At 46.5% G+C, this 18,425-nt stretch overlaps 1 protein-coding gene across 1 annotated transcript; it reads left to right on the top strand.

Annotated features, from left to right (window-relative positions):
- The first annotated feature begins 10,165 nt into the window (after window positions 1–10,165).
- On the top strand, window positions 10,166–17,732 carry LOC127611384 (pirin-like). Its single transcript, XM_052081892.1, is given in 8 exon segments — window positions 10,166–10,188; window positions 11,006–11,221; window positions 11,223–11,262; window positions 11,332–11,416; window positions 11,934–11,978; window positions 16,472–16,554; window positions 16,957–17,023; window positions 17,108–17,732. Coding segments are annotated over 8 exon segments (678 nt in total). The 3' UTR covers window positions 17,227–17,732.
- The last annotated feature ends 693 nt before the right edge of the window (window positions 17,733–18,425 follow it).

The following is an 18,425-nucleotide window of genomic DNA, read 5'->3' on the forward strand; positions in this document are numbered from 1 at the left end:
AAACATCACCTACAGATACATTGGTAAAAATTGCTTGATTCCTTCTGTATACTGTAGATATTACGCAAATGGCGGTAAATAATTGTGAAAGCTCAGAATCAGGTTTTAAAGGGTTAATTCTTTGCTGGGTGGAGCTCTTATCATGGAGCCAATAGGAGGTGTCCTCGGGTGGTGTCCGTCCCTCATTCAGCTCGGGTCCTCCACCAGAGGCCAGGAAGCCCGAGGGCCCCGCGCAGTACCCCCGCCGCTCCCAGCACCGCACACCTCCGGACCGAGATGTCCGACGCTGGTCCCGGGATCTGTCGCAACCACCCATCCAGTCCGGGGGTCACTGCCCCGAGCGCCCCGACCACCACAGGCACGACCGCCACCCCCACCCCCAGGCCCTCCCCAGCCCCTCCCCGAGCCCCCCATGCTCCCCCCTCCCGATGCCTCCACCACCTGGGACCGCCACATCCACCACAACGGCCCTCCTCCGCCCCCCATCCACGACCACGACATCTGGCTGGCTCGCCACCACCATCCCGCCAGTCTGGATCCGGAAGTCCCACAGGATCCCCGCTCCGCCACCCTCCACCACCCTCGGAGGTGCCCCCCACTCCGACCCCGGGGCCCCCAGTCCACACTCCGCACAGATGCCTCGGCAGACCACGCCAGCCACCTGGCCATGGCGCTCCACGCAGGCCCCCCCTGCCAGCATCCCACACCCCGCAGCCACGTGCCGGATCGTCCCAGGCGCCTCCCCGCACAACCCACACCCCGGGTCCTGTCCGGCGCGGCACATCCGGGCCTCGACGGCTCCGGCGCCCAAGGCCCGCTCCTGAGCAGCCAGGATGAGCGCCCCTGCGCTGTCCCCCAGGCCAGTCCCCTCCAGCCACCGATAGGACTTCTTGAGATCAGCCACCTCAGCCACGGTCCGGTGGCACATCCCGCGTAGGGGCCCGCCCCACCACGATGGTCCCCCCCCCAGCGCCCGTCCCTCCGCTCCCCACTTGGGGCAAAAAATGAGCACATAACACCATCCAGTGTGGGTCCTTGGGCAAGAGCCTTCACGCTAATGCGTACCTCATACAATGATGAGAGACAATAAAATGAATGACATGCCAGCTCAGACGTCGCCCGGCCAAACAAGGTCTGCGTCAGGTGCTGGGGAACCAGAGCACCTTGATGAAAAATGGAGCAGAGATGGGCAAGATGCAATAACATGGCTCTGTTGGAATGCTACTACTCAAGCAAGCCTAGTCAGAGAGGTTACATGGAGAGAATGTGGGCTAAATGGTTACTTCGAAACCCACAGTCACGGGTGGCCACGAAACAACTCGTAACTCAGTGTTCCAACATCCACAAACGGCAACTGCTGTCACAACTTGAGATTGATGAGGTACAACGCAGGTTCCATGGTGAGGGGCCCCAGGCTGCCAGATCAGAGGAGGAGTTCATACCAGAGTGAATGCAGATGATGAGATTGGGAGGCCAGCCCCAATGAATGAAATGCTGAGCGAGGCAGCAACTGACCAGAAAGCTAAGATCATGGCAAGAATGAAAGCTGGGAAACCTAGAATCCGATTACAACGGCTATGTGAAGTACCACCTGAAAGTCTCTTGGAAAGTGTGAATTCAGCACTGAGGGCGATCCTTACCGTAACGATCACGGAAATTAACTGATATACGCTTCAGCATCAGTGATCCTTGAGATGCTTGGCTATAAGAGCAACCATGGAAGCCATGAGATACATTACCGACCATGGAAAAGACGGTTGGAGGCTAAGATCAAGGCGGCTCGGAAAGATGCGAGTCAATTGACTGAGGTCCAGAGAGGTGTGATGAAAAGGCCGATCCTGAGAGGTACATCCAGATGACCATATATGAAGCACTCGAAACAAAGGCTCCAAGCCTTGTCCAGCCGCCTAAAGCGGTACACGAAAGAGAATGAGGCCAGACGAATAAACAGGCTGTTTGCAACACAACCTGCGAAAGTGTACGCTCAGTGGCAGGGTCCTAACAACAGAGCTGATCCACCAAGACTGGAAACTGAAAGGTACTGGAGAGGCAGATGGGAGAAGGAGGTTGCACATAACAGCAGTGCACAATGGCTGGTCACCCAAAGAGAGGAGCACAGACACCTCCCTGAACAGAACCCAATTACCATAACAGTGGCAGACATAAAGGAAATAGTCTCAAATATGAAGAACTGGACAGCACCAGGCCCGGACATGGTCCACACTTACTGGCTAAAGAGACTCACAGCACTCCATGAGCGCCCAGCAGCACAAATGAACCAGCTGCCTCGGGATGCGACTCACCCAGGATGGCTAACCGAAGGGCGAACGATCCTTATCATGAAAGATCCCTCAAAGGGTGCAGTCGCATCCAACTATCGGCCAATAACCTGTCCCTCCACAATTTTGGAAGCTCATGTTGCGGCTAAGATAAGTGCACACATGGATCAATACATGAGCGAAGCACGGAAGGGCATTGGTAGAGATACCAGGGGAGCCAAACATCAGCTCCTGGTTGACAGAACAGTCGCACAAGACTGCAGGTCCCGATGTACCAACCTGTGCACAGCCTGGATTGATTAAAAGAAAGCCTATGACTCGATGCCACATACATGGATCACTGAATGCTTGGATGTGTATAAGGTGAACAGGACCCTAAGAGCCTTCGTTGCGAACTTGATGAGGATGTGGAAAACCACACTTGAAGCCAATGGCAAGCCACTTACCCAAGTGTCCATCAAATGTGGCATATACCAAGGTGATGCACTCTCCCCACTGCTGTCCTGCATAGGACTGAACCCCCTAAGCCAAGTAATCACCAAGACAGGCCATGGATACCGCCTCAGAAATGGAGCTACGATCAGTCACCTCCTCTACAAGGATGACATGTAGCTGTTTGCTAAGAGCGAAAGGGACATAGACTCCCTGATCCACACAATCAAGATCTACAGCAGCGACATCGGGATGTCATTCGTGCTGGAGAAATGTAGTCGGATGGTGACTAAGAGAGGAAGGGTAGTCCGCACTGAAGGGGTCTCACTCCCTGAAGGAACAATAGCAGACATTGAGGACAGCTACAAGTACCTCGGTATACCACAAGCCAATGGCAACCTCAAACTGGCAACAAGGAAAGCGGCTACGGCCAAATACCTCCAGCGAGTGAGGCAAGTCCTAAGAAGCCAGCTCAATGGCAAGAATAAGACCCGGCCGGGCAATAAACAGCTATGCCCTTTCCAGTGATCAGATACCCTGCAGGAAAAATAAGGTGGCCAAAGGAAGAGATTCAGACCACGGATGTTAAGACCCGAAAGCTCGTTACCATGCATGGAGGGTTCCATACCAAATCCAGCACCCTGAGACTGTACACAAGCCGAAAGGAAGGAGGCCGGGGACTAGTGAGTGTGAGAGCCACTGTCCAGGATGAAACATCCAAGCTCCACAAATACATCAAGGAGAAGGCACCAACGGATGATGTACTCAGAGAATGTCTCAGACAATGGGGAACAGAAGATGAGGTGCTGGAAGAGGGACCATCATGGGAGGACAAGCCCCTACACGGGATGTACCACCGGACAATAACTGCTGTGGCCAATCTCAAGAAGTCCGATCAGAGTTCTAGAGAGGGCTGGCCTGAAGGACAGCACAGAGGCACTCATCCTGGCTGCTCAGGAGCAGGCCCTGAGCACCAGAGCCATCGAGGCCTAGATATACCACACCAGCCAAGACCCAAGGTGTAGGTTGTGCAAAGAGGCACCTGAGACGATCTAACACATAACTGCAGGGTGTAAGGTGCTGGCAGGGAAAGCCTATATGGAACGCCATAACCAGGTGGCTGGCATAGTCTACCGAAACATCTGTGCGGAGTATGGACTGGACACCCCAAGGTCAAAATGGGAAACACCTCCGAAGGTGGTGGAGAATGACAGAGCGAAGATCCTATGGGACTTCCAGATCCAGACTGACAATATGGTAATGGCGAACCAACCAGATATCCTGATGATAGATAAAGGGCAGAGGAAAGCCGTTGTAGTGGATGTAGCGGTCCCAAGTGCTGGAAACATCAGAAAGAAGGAACACGAGAAACTCGAGAAATCCCAAGGGCTCAGAGAGGAGCTGGAGAGAGCCTGGAAGGTAAAGGTGACAGTCGTGCCTGTGGTGGTCGGAGCACTCGGGGCAGTGACCCCCAAACTAGATGATGAGTGGTTGCAACAGATCCCGGGAACAACATCGGACATCTCAGTCCAGAAATGTGCAGTGCTGGGAACAGCAAGGATACTGCGCAGAACCCTCAAGCTTCCTGGCCTCTGGTAGAGGACCCGAGCTGAATGAGGGACAGACACCACCCGAAGGTGGGTGAGACGAGGATTTATTTACTTATTTTTTGACTATATACAGTCCCTGATTGACTGTTGTATTCTTGAGATACAGCACAAACATTGCTGATTACTTCAGCGTTCATCCTTTCCCTATGGAATACAATGTTAACAGAGTGGTGGCTTGCTGACATGGTGATGCACTGCAGTTCCAAAACAACAATGGCGGAGCCACACGGGTTTGCAACAGAAAAAAAAACACAAGCAGCCAACACCTGACCAAAAAGATGTTTGTGAGAAATATAACAACAAAAAAGTCACCGATGCAAAAGCACAGAGACTATGTTTATATGCAGACGTACTATATGCTCATGCATACTTGACATTTTCAATGGTCAATTTCAACACCAGGTTGGTCATATTTTTTTTACAAAGAAAACACCTTTATTTCAGCCTTGTAACAGGACTGTACTGTGTTATGGCTGCTTCATCATCGCCGTCGTGAGTCGTTATGAGTACAAATATTTTTATTTGGTGACATTTCTCTCTTAATATACTGTATGATACATTTTAACTGTGTTTGATCATTTAAAAAATGTGTTAAAACACCTTTTTTTTTTTTACGTTCTGGAAATGATTTTATAACTTGCCTAAGGTGTGTAAATTGAAGGAAACAACTGTAACATTCGTTCATCTATTTTCTATACTGCTCATGAGAGTCACAGGTGACCTGGATCCTATCCCAGCTCAATCCCGATGATAGGCATGATAAACCCTGGTCGCCTCTCTATTGCAGGGCACTTATCGACAAACATCCATTCACACCTAAGGATTTGTTTAGTTTTCAATTAACCCAAAAAGTGTGGTTTTGGAATGCAGGAGGAAGCCAGAGTACTGGCATAAAATCCCAACAAACATGGAGAGTGCATGCAAACTTCTGGAGGCCCAAGCTCGGATTCTAACAACCGACCTCAGGACTGTTAAGTGACCACAACATATTATATATAATTTTACTTTGACCTTAATGAGTAACTTTTTTATTCAGTTCACATACTGTAAATACTTTTTAAAAAATGTATAATTTTCAAAGGCATTAAAAAGTTACTGAAGTTTTTTTTCTTTTTAAGGTAACCTCTATCCGCTGTTGCAGCATGATCTAATGGTTACTTTAGGCCAGTGGTCATCAACTAAAAATGCTGTAGGTCCACTTTTGTTTTTTTTAATAAGACCAAGGTCCGATTCCATGCACGGGAATCACGGGTAGCAGGGCTATATGCCCATTTAGTATGGTAAAGCCAAGCTTATACAAATCAACACTCCTCACAACAAATCAATAATGGGGTGCATGAAAATAACAATTATTCACTTTGCCAGTACACAGCAAATAATGAGAGGTATTGTGTTGAGGCACAGGAACTCTTTTATTTTGTTAAGTTGTGCCTGCTTAATAATACAAATAGCCCTTTCAGGGAAATAAGACATTTTTACTTTAACTTTGTTAAACAGTAGTTGTGTTTTTTCCCTTACTTTAACAAAAACAAAACACTAATTTTACCAAAATAAATACTAAACATGAAAACAAAAATATCATTTTCATGTGTACAATTCCTCTTTTCAAATCCCCTCTCCCCCTTAAAAATATATCAGAAGAGGTCGTGTTTTCCCGGTGCTTTGTGCTGTCATTTACCGTCCTCATAAATACAACAAAGACTTTTAAAGCAAATTTTCAACCTTTCTTGCGGAAATCAGGCTGAGATATGATCGTATCCTCTTAATGGGGGATTTTAATAATATAACATGTCCTCGGGGTATCGAGGAAACCACAGTCAGGTGGTAACAATTCAATCAAAGCGTTGTACTCACCAGTACCTGCCGAAGTCTCCGTAAGACACAGAAAATCCAAGTCATAGAAAGGAAATACTCCCTCGGAATATCGGTCTTGTTCGTCAGCGACCGGGCGTTTAACAACGCGATCCTTGTGGAAGTAGCAACGGGGGGATTGCCTCTGTCAATCGCCGAGGGGGAATTCCCTCAAAAGGTTTCGCTGGGTTGGGTACCCGGCGGCTGGGTGTTAGGTTCCGAGGTCGGCCGGGTCGCGATGGCACCGGCGGGGGAGCGGTCCCCGACGCCGGCCGCGGCCCGGCCTGGACTATGGGAGCGTAGGCAGGGCGAACGGCGACGCCGGCGGCCAGCCGAGGCTTTCCGCCGGCGGCCGCCGCCGCCCATCGAGGTCGGTCGCGCTCCGGGCGACGGGAGTGCCGGGGCGCGACGGGGTGCGCCGGCGCCGCCGCCGACGGCATCGCGGGGTCGGGCCGCGGGGGCCGGGGGGCGCTTCGGGGTCGGGGTGCGGGACGAGCAGGCGACCGGCCAACGACCGGCACCGTACCCACCGCACGCCCGTCCCCCTCACGCCGTCCCGGCCCCGCGCCTCTCCCCGCGGGCCGCCTTCGAACGTCGCCACCGCCGCCGCCGTCGCCTCCGCCGTCCCCCCCGCGCACTCGGCGCTTCCTGCTTTCGTGGTCCGGGGGCCGGGGCGCGCCGGGGTGCGCCGGCGCCGCCGCCGACGGCATCGCGGGGTCGGGCCGCCGGGGCCGGGTGGCGCTTCGCGGTCGGGGCGGGGGGGAGCAGGCTACCGGCCAACGACCGGCACCGTACCCCCCACACGCCCGTCCCCCTCACGCCATCCCGGCCCCGCGCCTCTCCCCGCGGGCCGCCTTCGAACGTCGCCGGCGCCGCCGCCGTCGCCTCCGCCGTCCCCCCTCGCATCCTGCTTTCGGGGTCCGGGGGCCGGGGCGCGCCGGGGTGCGAGAAAGGCGCGTTGGGAGAGCCAACGACCGTTAGCAAGCACGAGGCGACGGGGTCGAGGGCACACCACGCCGGAGCGATCGAAGTTTGTCTCAGATTCCGTTTTAGCTTCACAAGCTGACCACTGCGTTTGCTGCGGCGGCGGCGCTTCCGTGAAGGGAGCGAGCGAACGCGGAAGAGATCAACCGGCAGGTTAGCCACGAACGGAGGTAGCGTCTTTTCACCAGTCTTGCCAAAACGCGTGTGTATTGGGATAGACGCGTGCCGACGGTTATGTATGGGCACGCCTTAAATTCAAATGAGCCAATCAGCGTATCGTATATGCTGACGCTTAGGTATGGGCACACCGTAAATTCAAATGGGCCAATCAGCGCATAGTATATGCTGACGCTTAGGTATGGGCACCTAAAATTCAAATGAGCCAATCAGGGCATCGTAAATGCTAACGCATATGTGTGGGCATACCTTCATTTCAGAGGAGCCAATCAGCGCATCGTTATCGCCACATGCCCTCCTCAGACAGGGTCTCCAGTTAGTCAAACATTATACACACAAAGTCGCGCTGCTGCGGTCCTCTGCATTGCATTTGTTGGTGCACGCAAATACAACAGATAATTTTAACAAGCGATCGCGGTAATGCGCAGATTATAGTCCAAACATATAAAATGTATAACATAAAAATCACTTGATAATTTTTTATTTGATACAATTTGCCGTGGGTCTGGACAGAGAAGGCTCGGGCAGAGGAGGTCAGCGGTCCGGTCGTGGATTGCAGTCCGCCAGTTGAGGAAGACTGCTTTAGGCAAAACATGCAATACAGCAACTGGTTTGGCATGTGTTGGCATCACAGGGAAGACTCCATTAGTGAAATGGAGGAGCTATCTTGGTAATGGTTGGTATCCTAAGTCAAGCCATTTGACAGCCACTGTTGGATTCACCTGACGCTTTAAGAGGGGCGAAGCTGCCACTGACAGGCGACCGTTCGCGCGAGGTATAAAAAGCAGAGTCGCATTATGTTGCGTTAGTGAAAACACTCGCTTCTTCGTCGGCATGGCCCAATGATAAGCTACGCTTGTACTTTTATTTAACAGAAATCTAAAGTTAGCTTTAGATTGATCATGACCGGTTGCTTTGTTTGTCTGCTTTGCATTATGTCCGTTGTGCTTTGTTTGTAATCACAGTCATTACCGCTCGCAATCGGCAATGTAAACAGCGTGGGCTAAAGTGTTGTTAAAACAGTGGTGTCTTTATTTAACTCATTATGCATAGTTTTCATGTTTGTCCAGCCGTAATTTGATTTTGAACGAAGTACATTGCGTTGCAGCTGGGCTTAATCATGCTGGCGCTCCACTTCCGGTTTGGAGTGAATCACTAACACGCATTTCAATTGATACATTTATTAAAGACTCAAATGTTTAAACTCATTTCGATAATGTGTACACAATACCCTTGTATTTCAAACTACAGGGTCAGGCAAAATGATCTGACACATTTAAGTACACAAAGTAAAGAAATAAAAAAGTGTTTTTATTTTCAAAAAGTACATACAATGCCATTTTCATGTAATGCCATTTTGCTTTGTTTCTTAATGCCATTTCTCTCCCCCCCCCCCCCCATTTCTTTTTCATCTGCTGCCATGAATTGGACTGGTGAGCATCACACTTTCATTGTGGAAATGTTTATCAAAACAAACAAATATGTATGTAACTGCGACACAACGAGCGTTCCGTTTGCATTTCAATCTTGGTAGACATGATCCCGTACCAGCTTAAAACACGATTTTGTTCTGGGTTACCAACTTCAGAGCTACTGGATCTGCATTGAAACGAATATCAACCGGCTGACTTCGCAACGCCAGAACTCCACTTATTTTTTAAAACCTGATGAAACAGAATGGCATTATATCTACTTTTCAAAAATAAAAAAAAACGGTTTCTCTACTTAATTTGCCTTTTATTTAACCTACAAATGTGTCAGATCATTTTGCCTGACCCTGTACAACATGGGTGCCCATTACGTCGATCAGGATCGACCGGTAGATCGCAAACTGGTCCCAAGTTGATCGCGAGGGGTGTAGAGAAGGAAAAAAAACAAACGATAATTTGTGTGTCTTTGTGCATGTTAGTAATATATATTTTTGTGTTAATGTACACTGCACCCTAATCATCACATCAGACTCATTTTCATAAAATAAAATAAAGCAGGTAAATCTTTAACCGACGAAGTTGTTAGCGCTCAGGAGTCTGCAATTGCAGCTTATGATCCGAGCTGTTGTGCTATATCTTTTATCGTTATCATTATTCTCCACCAGAACTAAACATAATTTTTAAAACATAATGTAACAGAATGGCATTATATGCACTTTTCCAAAATAAAAACACTATTTTGTTTCTTTACTTTGTTTGCCTTTTATTTAACCTACAAATGTGTCAGATCATTTTGCCTGAGCCTGTACTTGTTTGATTTTGTACTTGATCAAAGTGCTCACTCACCGTGGACAGAACTCAACTCAACTGTATTTATACAGCACTTTAAAACAACCACCGCTGTATACAAGCACTGGACATGGAGCAAAAATAATCCATACAATAAATAAGACAGTAGAAAGCACAAAATCAATGAAACGAAAAAAAATCTCAAGTCCTAAACGTTGCTGAGTGAATAGCCAAAGAATGAAAATTCGTTTTAAGACGAGTTTGACAGATGGGCAGCAAGGGGCCTTGTCAAATGTACAGTGGAAGGTCATTCCAAAGACGGGGAGGGACCAGCGATATAAAGGCTCAATCCTCTCTTGGCCCCAGGTAACTTTGAATAGTGTCTCCTCTGCAGATGTGAGGCACCGGGCAGGTGAATAGAGGTGGAGGAGCTCAGAGAGGTAAGGTCGGGTGTGGCTATATTCAGATTTGAAAACAAATAATAGAATAGTAAAATGAACTCTAAAATGCATTGAGAGCCAGTGAAGGGATGCAAGATTAGGAGCGGTGTGCTCCCTTTTGAGTACCAGTCAAGAGGTGAACAGCAGCATTTTGGACCAACTGGAGATGCATAATGGAGGACTGGTTGATCGCAAAGTAACGTTCATCACAGTAATCCAGCCGAAATGTGAAGGCATGAATTACTGTTTCAAAGGGCTGTTGAAAAAGGAGAGGCTTTACTTTAGCCAGCTGCCTAAATTGAAAAAATGTTGGATTTAACAACAGCACCAATTTGCCGATCCACTTTGAAATCACTGTACAGTTTTGAGACTGTTGACTTTAGATAAGTAGTCAGGAGGCCCAAGTCAGCAAGAATGGTATGTAAGGGCCACTGGGACCAAACATCATCACGTCTCCTTGCTTTTCATTGAAATTGAAGAAATGCAACTCCATCCTCTAAACAGGATAAACGTGACGTCAGTGAGAAAGCATCTTTTTGGCTCAGCGGGAAATAGATCCTTAAGATGGAACCCAGAGGGAGCAGATTCAATCAGAGCAACTGAGGCGCCAGAATTGAACCTTGTGGAACACCACATTACAATGGGGCAGTTCGTGACTCCGAGCAACCAAGGCTAACGCAAAAAGTTGTGTCAGCTAAATAGGACATAAACCACTCAAATGACATGAAAACTAATGCCCACCTTGTGCTGCTAACGAGCAGATAGAATGATGTGACCCACCGTAAGTATAGAATCAATAGTTTTAAATAGTACACGTGGTTTGTGACGATAAGCCCAAATTAGGTTTTATAAATGTTTTCTTTTTGCCTCTTGAATGATGATCAGGTTGGTATTCCCGGCAGTCTTTCTGAAATATTGTTAAGTGGCCTGCAGCTTGTTCTTTTTCCAAATACTATGTCTTAGTTTAATCAAGTGACCAAAGTTTCTACTTGCCTGACTTTACGCCTGTACAGAACACTGGATTGTGACTTCTGTGTGTGTGTGTGCGTGTGGGGGCGCGCCCAGTGGATGACTGCAGGAAGGGGAGTGGTTCATGCTGAGATGCCCATGTCTGAGGAACCCTTGGTGGGTTTGCAGCTGTGGGTGAACCTGTCCAGGCAGAATAAGATGGTGCAACCAGCCTATCAGGAATTGCAGAGCTCAGATATCCCCAAAGAGACTCACGGTGGGTCACTGTGGCTGTAATATCGGAGAAGCCTTAGGAGCAAAGGTTTCTGCTTGTGTCTCTTCTATACAGTGTGTTCCATTGGTTTGCATATTGATTTATGCCGTATTGCAGTCCAAGGTCTACACAAGGACACCAACAATGTATTTGGATTTTGTGCTGAAGATTGGAGCCCAACATGTACAGCCAGTTCCATCAGGTAAATAATAGTCATAAGGTATATTGAATGTATGGAAGAGGTTTGGTTATTGAAATCGTTCTGCTGTGGTCCATAGAAAATAATTAAAAAAATTAATCGGATGACTGACTAAATAGCCGATTATGGCCCTTCAACCATTAACCAGAATAGTCGGCTAAATAGGGATGTTATTTTATGCATTGTGATTAAATATCTACCTTTTTTAAATGAACCGGCCTCTTAATTGGTCATCTATATTTTTCTCTGCTAAAAATCGTCCTCGGCCTCAAAATATCCAGATTGGTTGGGCCCTAGTTTCTACCAAATGGAGAAGTATTGGGCTTTAAAATATATAAAAAAAAGAATTTTGTAGGTCAGTTTTTCACATATTTGGCTATCAAATGAGTAATGTGTTAATATTTGTTATGTTTATTCTACACTTAGATGATCCATACATTATAAAGGGAACAACAGTATCTCTACTTTTGTTCGGCACATGCAAGCCGTACCACTTAAATAATTGTTTGAATTTTCATAGGATGGACTGCCTTCATTTACACTCTCTCAGGAACCATTCATGTTGGTGAGTCCTGGACTTTAAACAAGAACGACTCTTGTTTTATTTCTGTCATGTAACATTTTCTTCTTAACATGGAATCAAAATTAATAGTGCCCGGACAACCCCCTTTTAGGCTCACCTGCAATTATAGATCATCAAAAAATATTTTGGGAATGGTTTCACTGAAGATTGGGCGAGTACCGATACAGGTATTGTTTTTTTTGTTTGTCCATGGTGAGAGATGCCCTTGCAGGTGAGGGCATACTTATTGCTCCCCCGGCTCTGTTCCTTTACTTTCAAGTTTACCCCTGTGGACGAGATGATAGCCTCCTGCCTTCAGGTGGGGAGATGGGCTCCGAATGTTGTTTGTGCCTATGCACCTAACAGCAGTTCAGAGTACCGAACCTTCTTGGAGTCATGGAAGCGGTTGGTGGAGAGCACCCACTCTGGGGACTCCCTTGTTTTTTTGGGGGACTTCAATGCTCAATGGGCAGCGACGATGAGACCTGGAATGGCATGTTTGGGACATGTCTGAGGTGCACTCTCCTATTTCTGTGGTTGTGGTCACCGAGGTGGTTAAAAAGCTCCTCAGTGGCAAAACTCCAAATGTGGATGAGATCTGTCCAGCGTTCCTAAAAGCTCTGTATGTTGTGGGGCTGTCCTTGTTAATATGCCTTTGCAGCATCTCATAGACATTGGGGACAATGCCTCTGGAATAGTAGCACGGGGGCTTGGTTCCTCTTTGTTAGAAGGGGGACCAGAGGGTGTAGTCCAAATACACGGCGCTCACAATCTTACCCTCCCTGGTAAAGTCTATTCAGCGGTGTTGGAAAAGAGGGTACCGTGAGAAGTTGAATATTGGATTTAGGAGGAGCATGTGGTTTTTGTTATGGCCGTGAAGTCGAGGACCAGCTCTTCGCCCTCGGCAGGTGCTCTATGGACTTGGAGAAGAAGTTCGACCATATACCCCAGAGGATCTTGAGGGGGGGTGATCTAGAATGCCCCAGTATGGGCTGCTCGATCCATGTACATATGGTGTCAGAGTTTGGTCTGCGTTGACGGAGGTAAGTCGGATTAGTTTCCAGTAAAAGGTGGACTCCGACAATGCTGCCCTTTGTCAGCAATTGTGTTCATAAACTTGACAGGATTTCTAGGTGCAGTCAAGATGTTTAGGGGGTCCGGTTTGTTGACCACAAGTATTACATTTCTGCTTTTTGCAAATCATTTGGTGCTGTTGGTGTGGAGTGTAAAGTGATTGGAATAAGAATCAGCACCTCCAAATCGAAGGCCATGGTCTTCAGCCGGAAAAGGATGCAGTGCCCTCTCAGGGTCAGGGATGTGAGATCCTAGGCCAAATGGAGGATTTGGGGTCTGGTTCACAAGTGAAAATTGAATGGAGATCAACAGGTGCATCGATGCAGTGTCAACAGTGATGCGATTTAGTGTAGCGTCAGCAATGACGTGGACTATGTATCAGTGTGTCGTGACGAAGAAGGAGCTTTGCCGAAAGACAAAGCTCTTGATGTTCAGGTCATTCTAAGTTCCTACTCTCACTCATGGTGAATGAAAGAACAAGATCTTGGATACAAGCTGACCGAAATTACTTTCCACGACAGGGTCTCCGTGCTCTCCTTTAGAGATGGTGTGAGACGCTCGGTTATCCGGGAGGGACTCGGGGTCGACCTGCTACTACTCCGTACTGAGAGGAGCCAAATGAAGTTGCTTGGGCACTTTGTTGTTGTTCCTCTTGTACGCCTCCATGGTGAGGTGTCTTACTGGGAGGACTGCGAGGACCAGGATGACTCGGTACACGCTGGAGAGACTGACTTAGGAATGCCTTAGGGATTCCCCAGCCAGAGCAGGATGGAGTCGCAAGAGAAAGGGTGTTGGATTTATTATTTTCTAGTAATCATACATTCACGTATTATTTGATTGATTCTCGTGTCGTCATTTTATGCTCGCAATGAAGAATGCTTCCGCCTGTCAGTATAGTTTGATTTTGCTTGCAAAGAAGAACGCTTATGCTCCCAATCATTAGTTTGCTTTGCCTGCAATGAAGAACGCTTATGCTTTCAATAAAGATTTATCCTTTATTATTTACTCACATCTATAATCATTATATGCTCTTCATTATGTGCTCACTTTTGCTTGCTGTACTGTGTGAGGAGTTAGGGTCGCAACCACTTTTCCGAGGACGTGGCTGGGAAGAGATAACTGTTAAGACTAAACAGCGAGCAAGGCTGAACCGTGAATGGAGCCATCAACACCAGCTGCAACGGGATGTTTATGTCTATTTGCACACATGTACGTAACTTGCACTCACATACACACACATAGTCAAACAAGTTCAGAGTGTGTTCAACAGCCCCCACCCTTTAGGTTGGACACACCTATGTAGTAGCTTTTCCCAATAAATGAGGGGGTGAAGGGGGAGATCGTTAGGGTTCCGTGTGGAGAACTGAAACCGAACGCTCTCCTCGTTCCCTCCTGGTACCAGAATCGAGTCTCCTGTCTCCTCCTTTTGGTTATTCTTGAGTGTCAATTTGGACTAACCTGACAAAGGGAAAACTGCTAAATCTTCTGACCCCATGACCCCACCTCAGATGAGCAGAAGAAAATAGATTAATGGGTGGACAGCAAAATACTACAGGGCTTTGCAAATTAAGCTCCTTAACCGACTTCAATATAATTCCTTGATACCCGCAAAAGAGTGATTTCACAGATATTGTATGCATGTTCCTAGGGGTTCACTGTATAACTTCAGATGTCATAGCTACCTTTTAAAGATTCTACCTTTCATGTGAGTTGTCCTGTTTGCGCTTGATCTGGTTTTGTGTGAGAGACAAAACACTTTTACACAAAAGCTGCTATTTCCAGTGAGACATCTATTCCTCCCTCCAAAAATGTCATGTTTTATTAGTGACAAGCAAGCCTTTCTTAGATTGGGCAAAATTGCTCTCAGATGTGTTTATGAACCCAAAACAATAGGCATTTGACTTTAATCGCATTAAGATAAGATAAGATAAGATATCCTTTATTTGTCCCACAATGGGGAAATTTACAGCCTCCAGCAGCAAGAATGTATGTAGAAAGAAGAAGAGGAAAAAAACAACAACAACAAACATCTTTCAATTAAATAAATAAATAAATTCAATTAAATATGAACACAAATGGATAAATCGCAGTACTATTTACAATTTACCTTCACATCATTTAATTATTATTATTATTATGATTGTTATTTTTTATTCATCAGCCTGACAGCAGTCGGTAGGAACGAGCGTCGGTATCTCTCCTTCTTGCAGCGTGGGTGTAACAGTCTCTGGCTGAAGGAGCTACCAAGTGCTGTCAGGGCGGGCTGGAGGGGGTGGGAGGGACTGGCCATCATAGCTTTTAGCTTAGTTAGCATCCGTCTGTTGCCCACCTCCTCCAGAGTGTCAAGGGAGCAACCCAGGACAGAACTGGCCTTCCTGACCAGTCGCTCCAGTCTCTTTCTGTCCCGGGCCGAGATGCTGCCTGACCAGGAAACAATGCCATAATAGAGGGCCAAGGCCACCACCGAGTTATAGAACGTCTTAAGGAGTGACCCCTGAACCCCAAAAGACCTCAGTTTCCTGAGTAGGAAGAGTCGGCTCTGTCCTTTCCTAATCAGGGTGTCCGTGTTTGTGGACCAGTCCAGTTTGTCGTTGAGAAGAACACCAAGGTACTTGTAGGAGGTCACCCTCTCTATGTCCATACCCTGGATGTTCATCGGTGCTGGTGAGGACTTTTTCCTGCAGAAATCCACAACCAACTCCTTAGTTTTCCTCGGGTTGATCTGGAGGAGATTCTGCTGGCACCAGTCCACAAAGTCCTTTGTCAGTCCCCTGTACTCACGATCATCCCCTTCTGTAATGAGGCCAACAATCGCAGAGTCATCGGAGAACTTCTGAAGGTGGCAGTTTGGAGTGTCATGTCTGAAGTCCGAGGTGTAGAGGATGAACAGGAATGGAGCCAGAACAGTCCCCTGCGGCGCTCCAGTGCTGCAGAGAAGCTGGTCCGACTCACAGCTCGACAATCTCACGTACTGCGGCCGATTTGTGAGGTAATCTACGATCCATGCTGTGAGATGGTGGTCCACTCCGGCGTTCTGTAGTTTGCCTCCCAGCAAATTGGGCTGGATGGTGTTGAAGGCACTGGAGAAATCAAAGAACATGATTCTCACAGTGCTCCCAGCCTTCTCCAAGTGTGACAGCACTGAGTGGAGGAGGTAGATAATGGCGTCTTCCACGCCGATGCCAGGTTGATAGGCAAACTGCAGCGGGTCCAGTGACGGGCTCACCAGCGGTCGAAGGTGGGCGAGGATGAGTCTCTCCAGCGTCTTCATCAGGTGAGACGTCAGCGCCACCGGTATTAGCGTCCAACACCACATGTTCACGGGCACAATAACAATGAGTCAAATACTTGTCACTTGGATCATTTTTGGGGATCAATTTAATGAGACTGAGATGTTCCAGTTGAACATTGTTCTCTTGAAGGCCCTGATGACGAGCAGCAGAAGGTGGAGCCCCGTCACACGGTGGTTTTTGGAGATGGGGACAGTGTTCGATTTGAAAACAAGGTAAGAGATACTTTATATCACAGGTGTCGAACTCAAAGCCCAGGGGCCATATCTGCCCCGCCACCTCATTTTATGTGGCCCGCAAAAGCAGATCAAACATGTGAACTTCCATGATCCTTTCTAAAATGTCTACCAAAATTCTCATAATTTAAAATATCATATGTAATAAATAAGAGATATATTCTAAGCATTTTCTTGTTGCCAAATCCCTCATGATAGTAACTTAAACAATAGTTCAATCAGCAGCTATTCTTGACTTCTTTATATGGATTCAGTCAGAACGGCCCTCCAAGTGAAAGGCTAACTAAAATGTGGCCCGCGCCAAAAATGATTTTGACACCCCTGCTCTATATACTCTCTGTGTCATTCTACTTCAGTCCACTTCTTTTATTTTCTCTTCAGGGTTCCAACATTTGCCATTTTGTCCTGATAGCTGGAGAACCCATCAATGAGCCTGTGGTGAAGCACGGTACGTATGTTCATTTGTTTGTCGACAACATTCCGATGTGTGTATACTAAATGGAACAAATGGCTTCATGTGTTTGCTCTTCAGGTCCATTTGTAATGAACACGCAGGAAGAGATCAACCAGGCTATCAGTGATTATAGAAATGGTCAAAATGGCTTTGAGCGAGCCTTAAACTGGCGATCTCAGATCCGAGATTCTCTTTAACCATTATGTTGTACAAAATATATTGTTTGTTGCTTGCATCTATTTTTGAAATCTTCTTTTGGTCATAAAGTACATTTACATTTTAAATTCCATTTTATTAGAGCAACAACACTAGCACAGTAGTTTTTCAACCTTTCTATGCCGTGTGCTGTCTGAAAATAATATTCTCGCTCTCGAAGTGCTACCACAATTACCAACATCAAGTGTTCCAAAAAAATGTTTTATTTCTAAAAGGTTTATTTAATATTGCTGCAAGCTATTTTAATGTCATGTATATTTTGAACATTAACTCTACACTTAAGAAAATGCCAACAAAACAAAATTACTTATAAATAATGATTCATTTAAAATGCTTAGCGCGTAAAAGGTGAATTAAAAACTGCACCTAAACAAACAGTCCTAAAAGATTACAAGTAAATATATTGTCCTAACAAGTCAAATACAACTGAACTGTCCATAACAAATATATTGAATATTCAACATAAATAAAGGTTTGTCCATTTAAATCAGTTACCAGTATTCTTTTGCAATTACCCTGAAGGACGGTGCATCCAACATTGTCTTGAACATTTTTTATGTGTTAAAATATAATAATATAGAACTAAAAGAAATTATCATTTTACTAAATGTGTCATTTCTCAACAGCATTATGTTTAATTAATTCTTTATTCTGTCTTGTATTAGTCCTCACTTGATTTTGGGGTTGGGGGGGGGGGCAGGGGTTTACTTATTAATAATATTAAAGTTGTATTGAATTCAGGACACTTACAACTGATAATTTGATGACTCTTACTGTGTGTTGTCCTTTATATCGGAAATTGTTCAACTCTTCTGCTGGATCTCATTAGATTCTACAAGCCCAAGTCAATCAATACCACTGAGGTTTGCGAGTGATTGCGAAGGTAACAAATGTTTTCATCAGAGTTAATTCAAGGTCGCAAATGTTTGCAATGACGTTCTAATAATATGCAAAACGAATTTTGAACATGTTAAACAATTATTGGTGACAAGAAAAACGTTTTTCTTTTTTTTAATGTCTTTGCAAAAGTCGGCGACATTGAACGAATCCCGACAAAAAAAAATTGCTACCTTTGCAAACACTCAAACCTTCGTTGCTTGATGGGATTCGGGCTTCAATGAAATATCTTCCTTCATGGTGATTTCCTCCAAGTAAGGAGGGGTATCATCTGTGGGACCCT

This window comes from Hippocampus zosterae, chromosome 12 (assembly GCF_025434085.1).
Source record: "Hippocampus zosterae strain Florida chromosome 12, ASM2543408v3, whole genome shotgun sequence".
Lineage (NCBI taxonomy): Eukaryota > Metazoa > Chordata > Actinopteri > Syngnathiformes > Syngnathidae > Hippocampus > Hippocampus zosterae.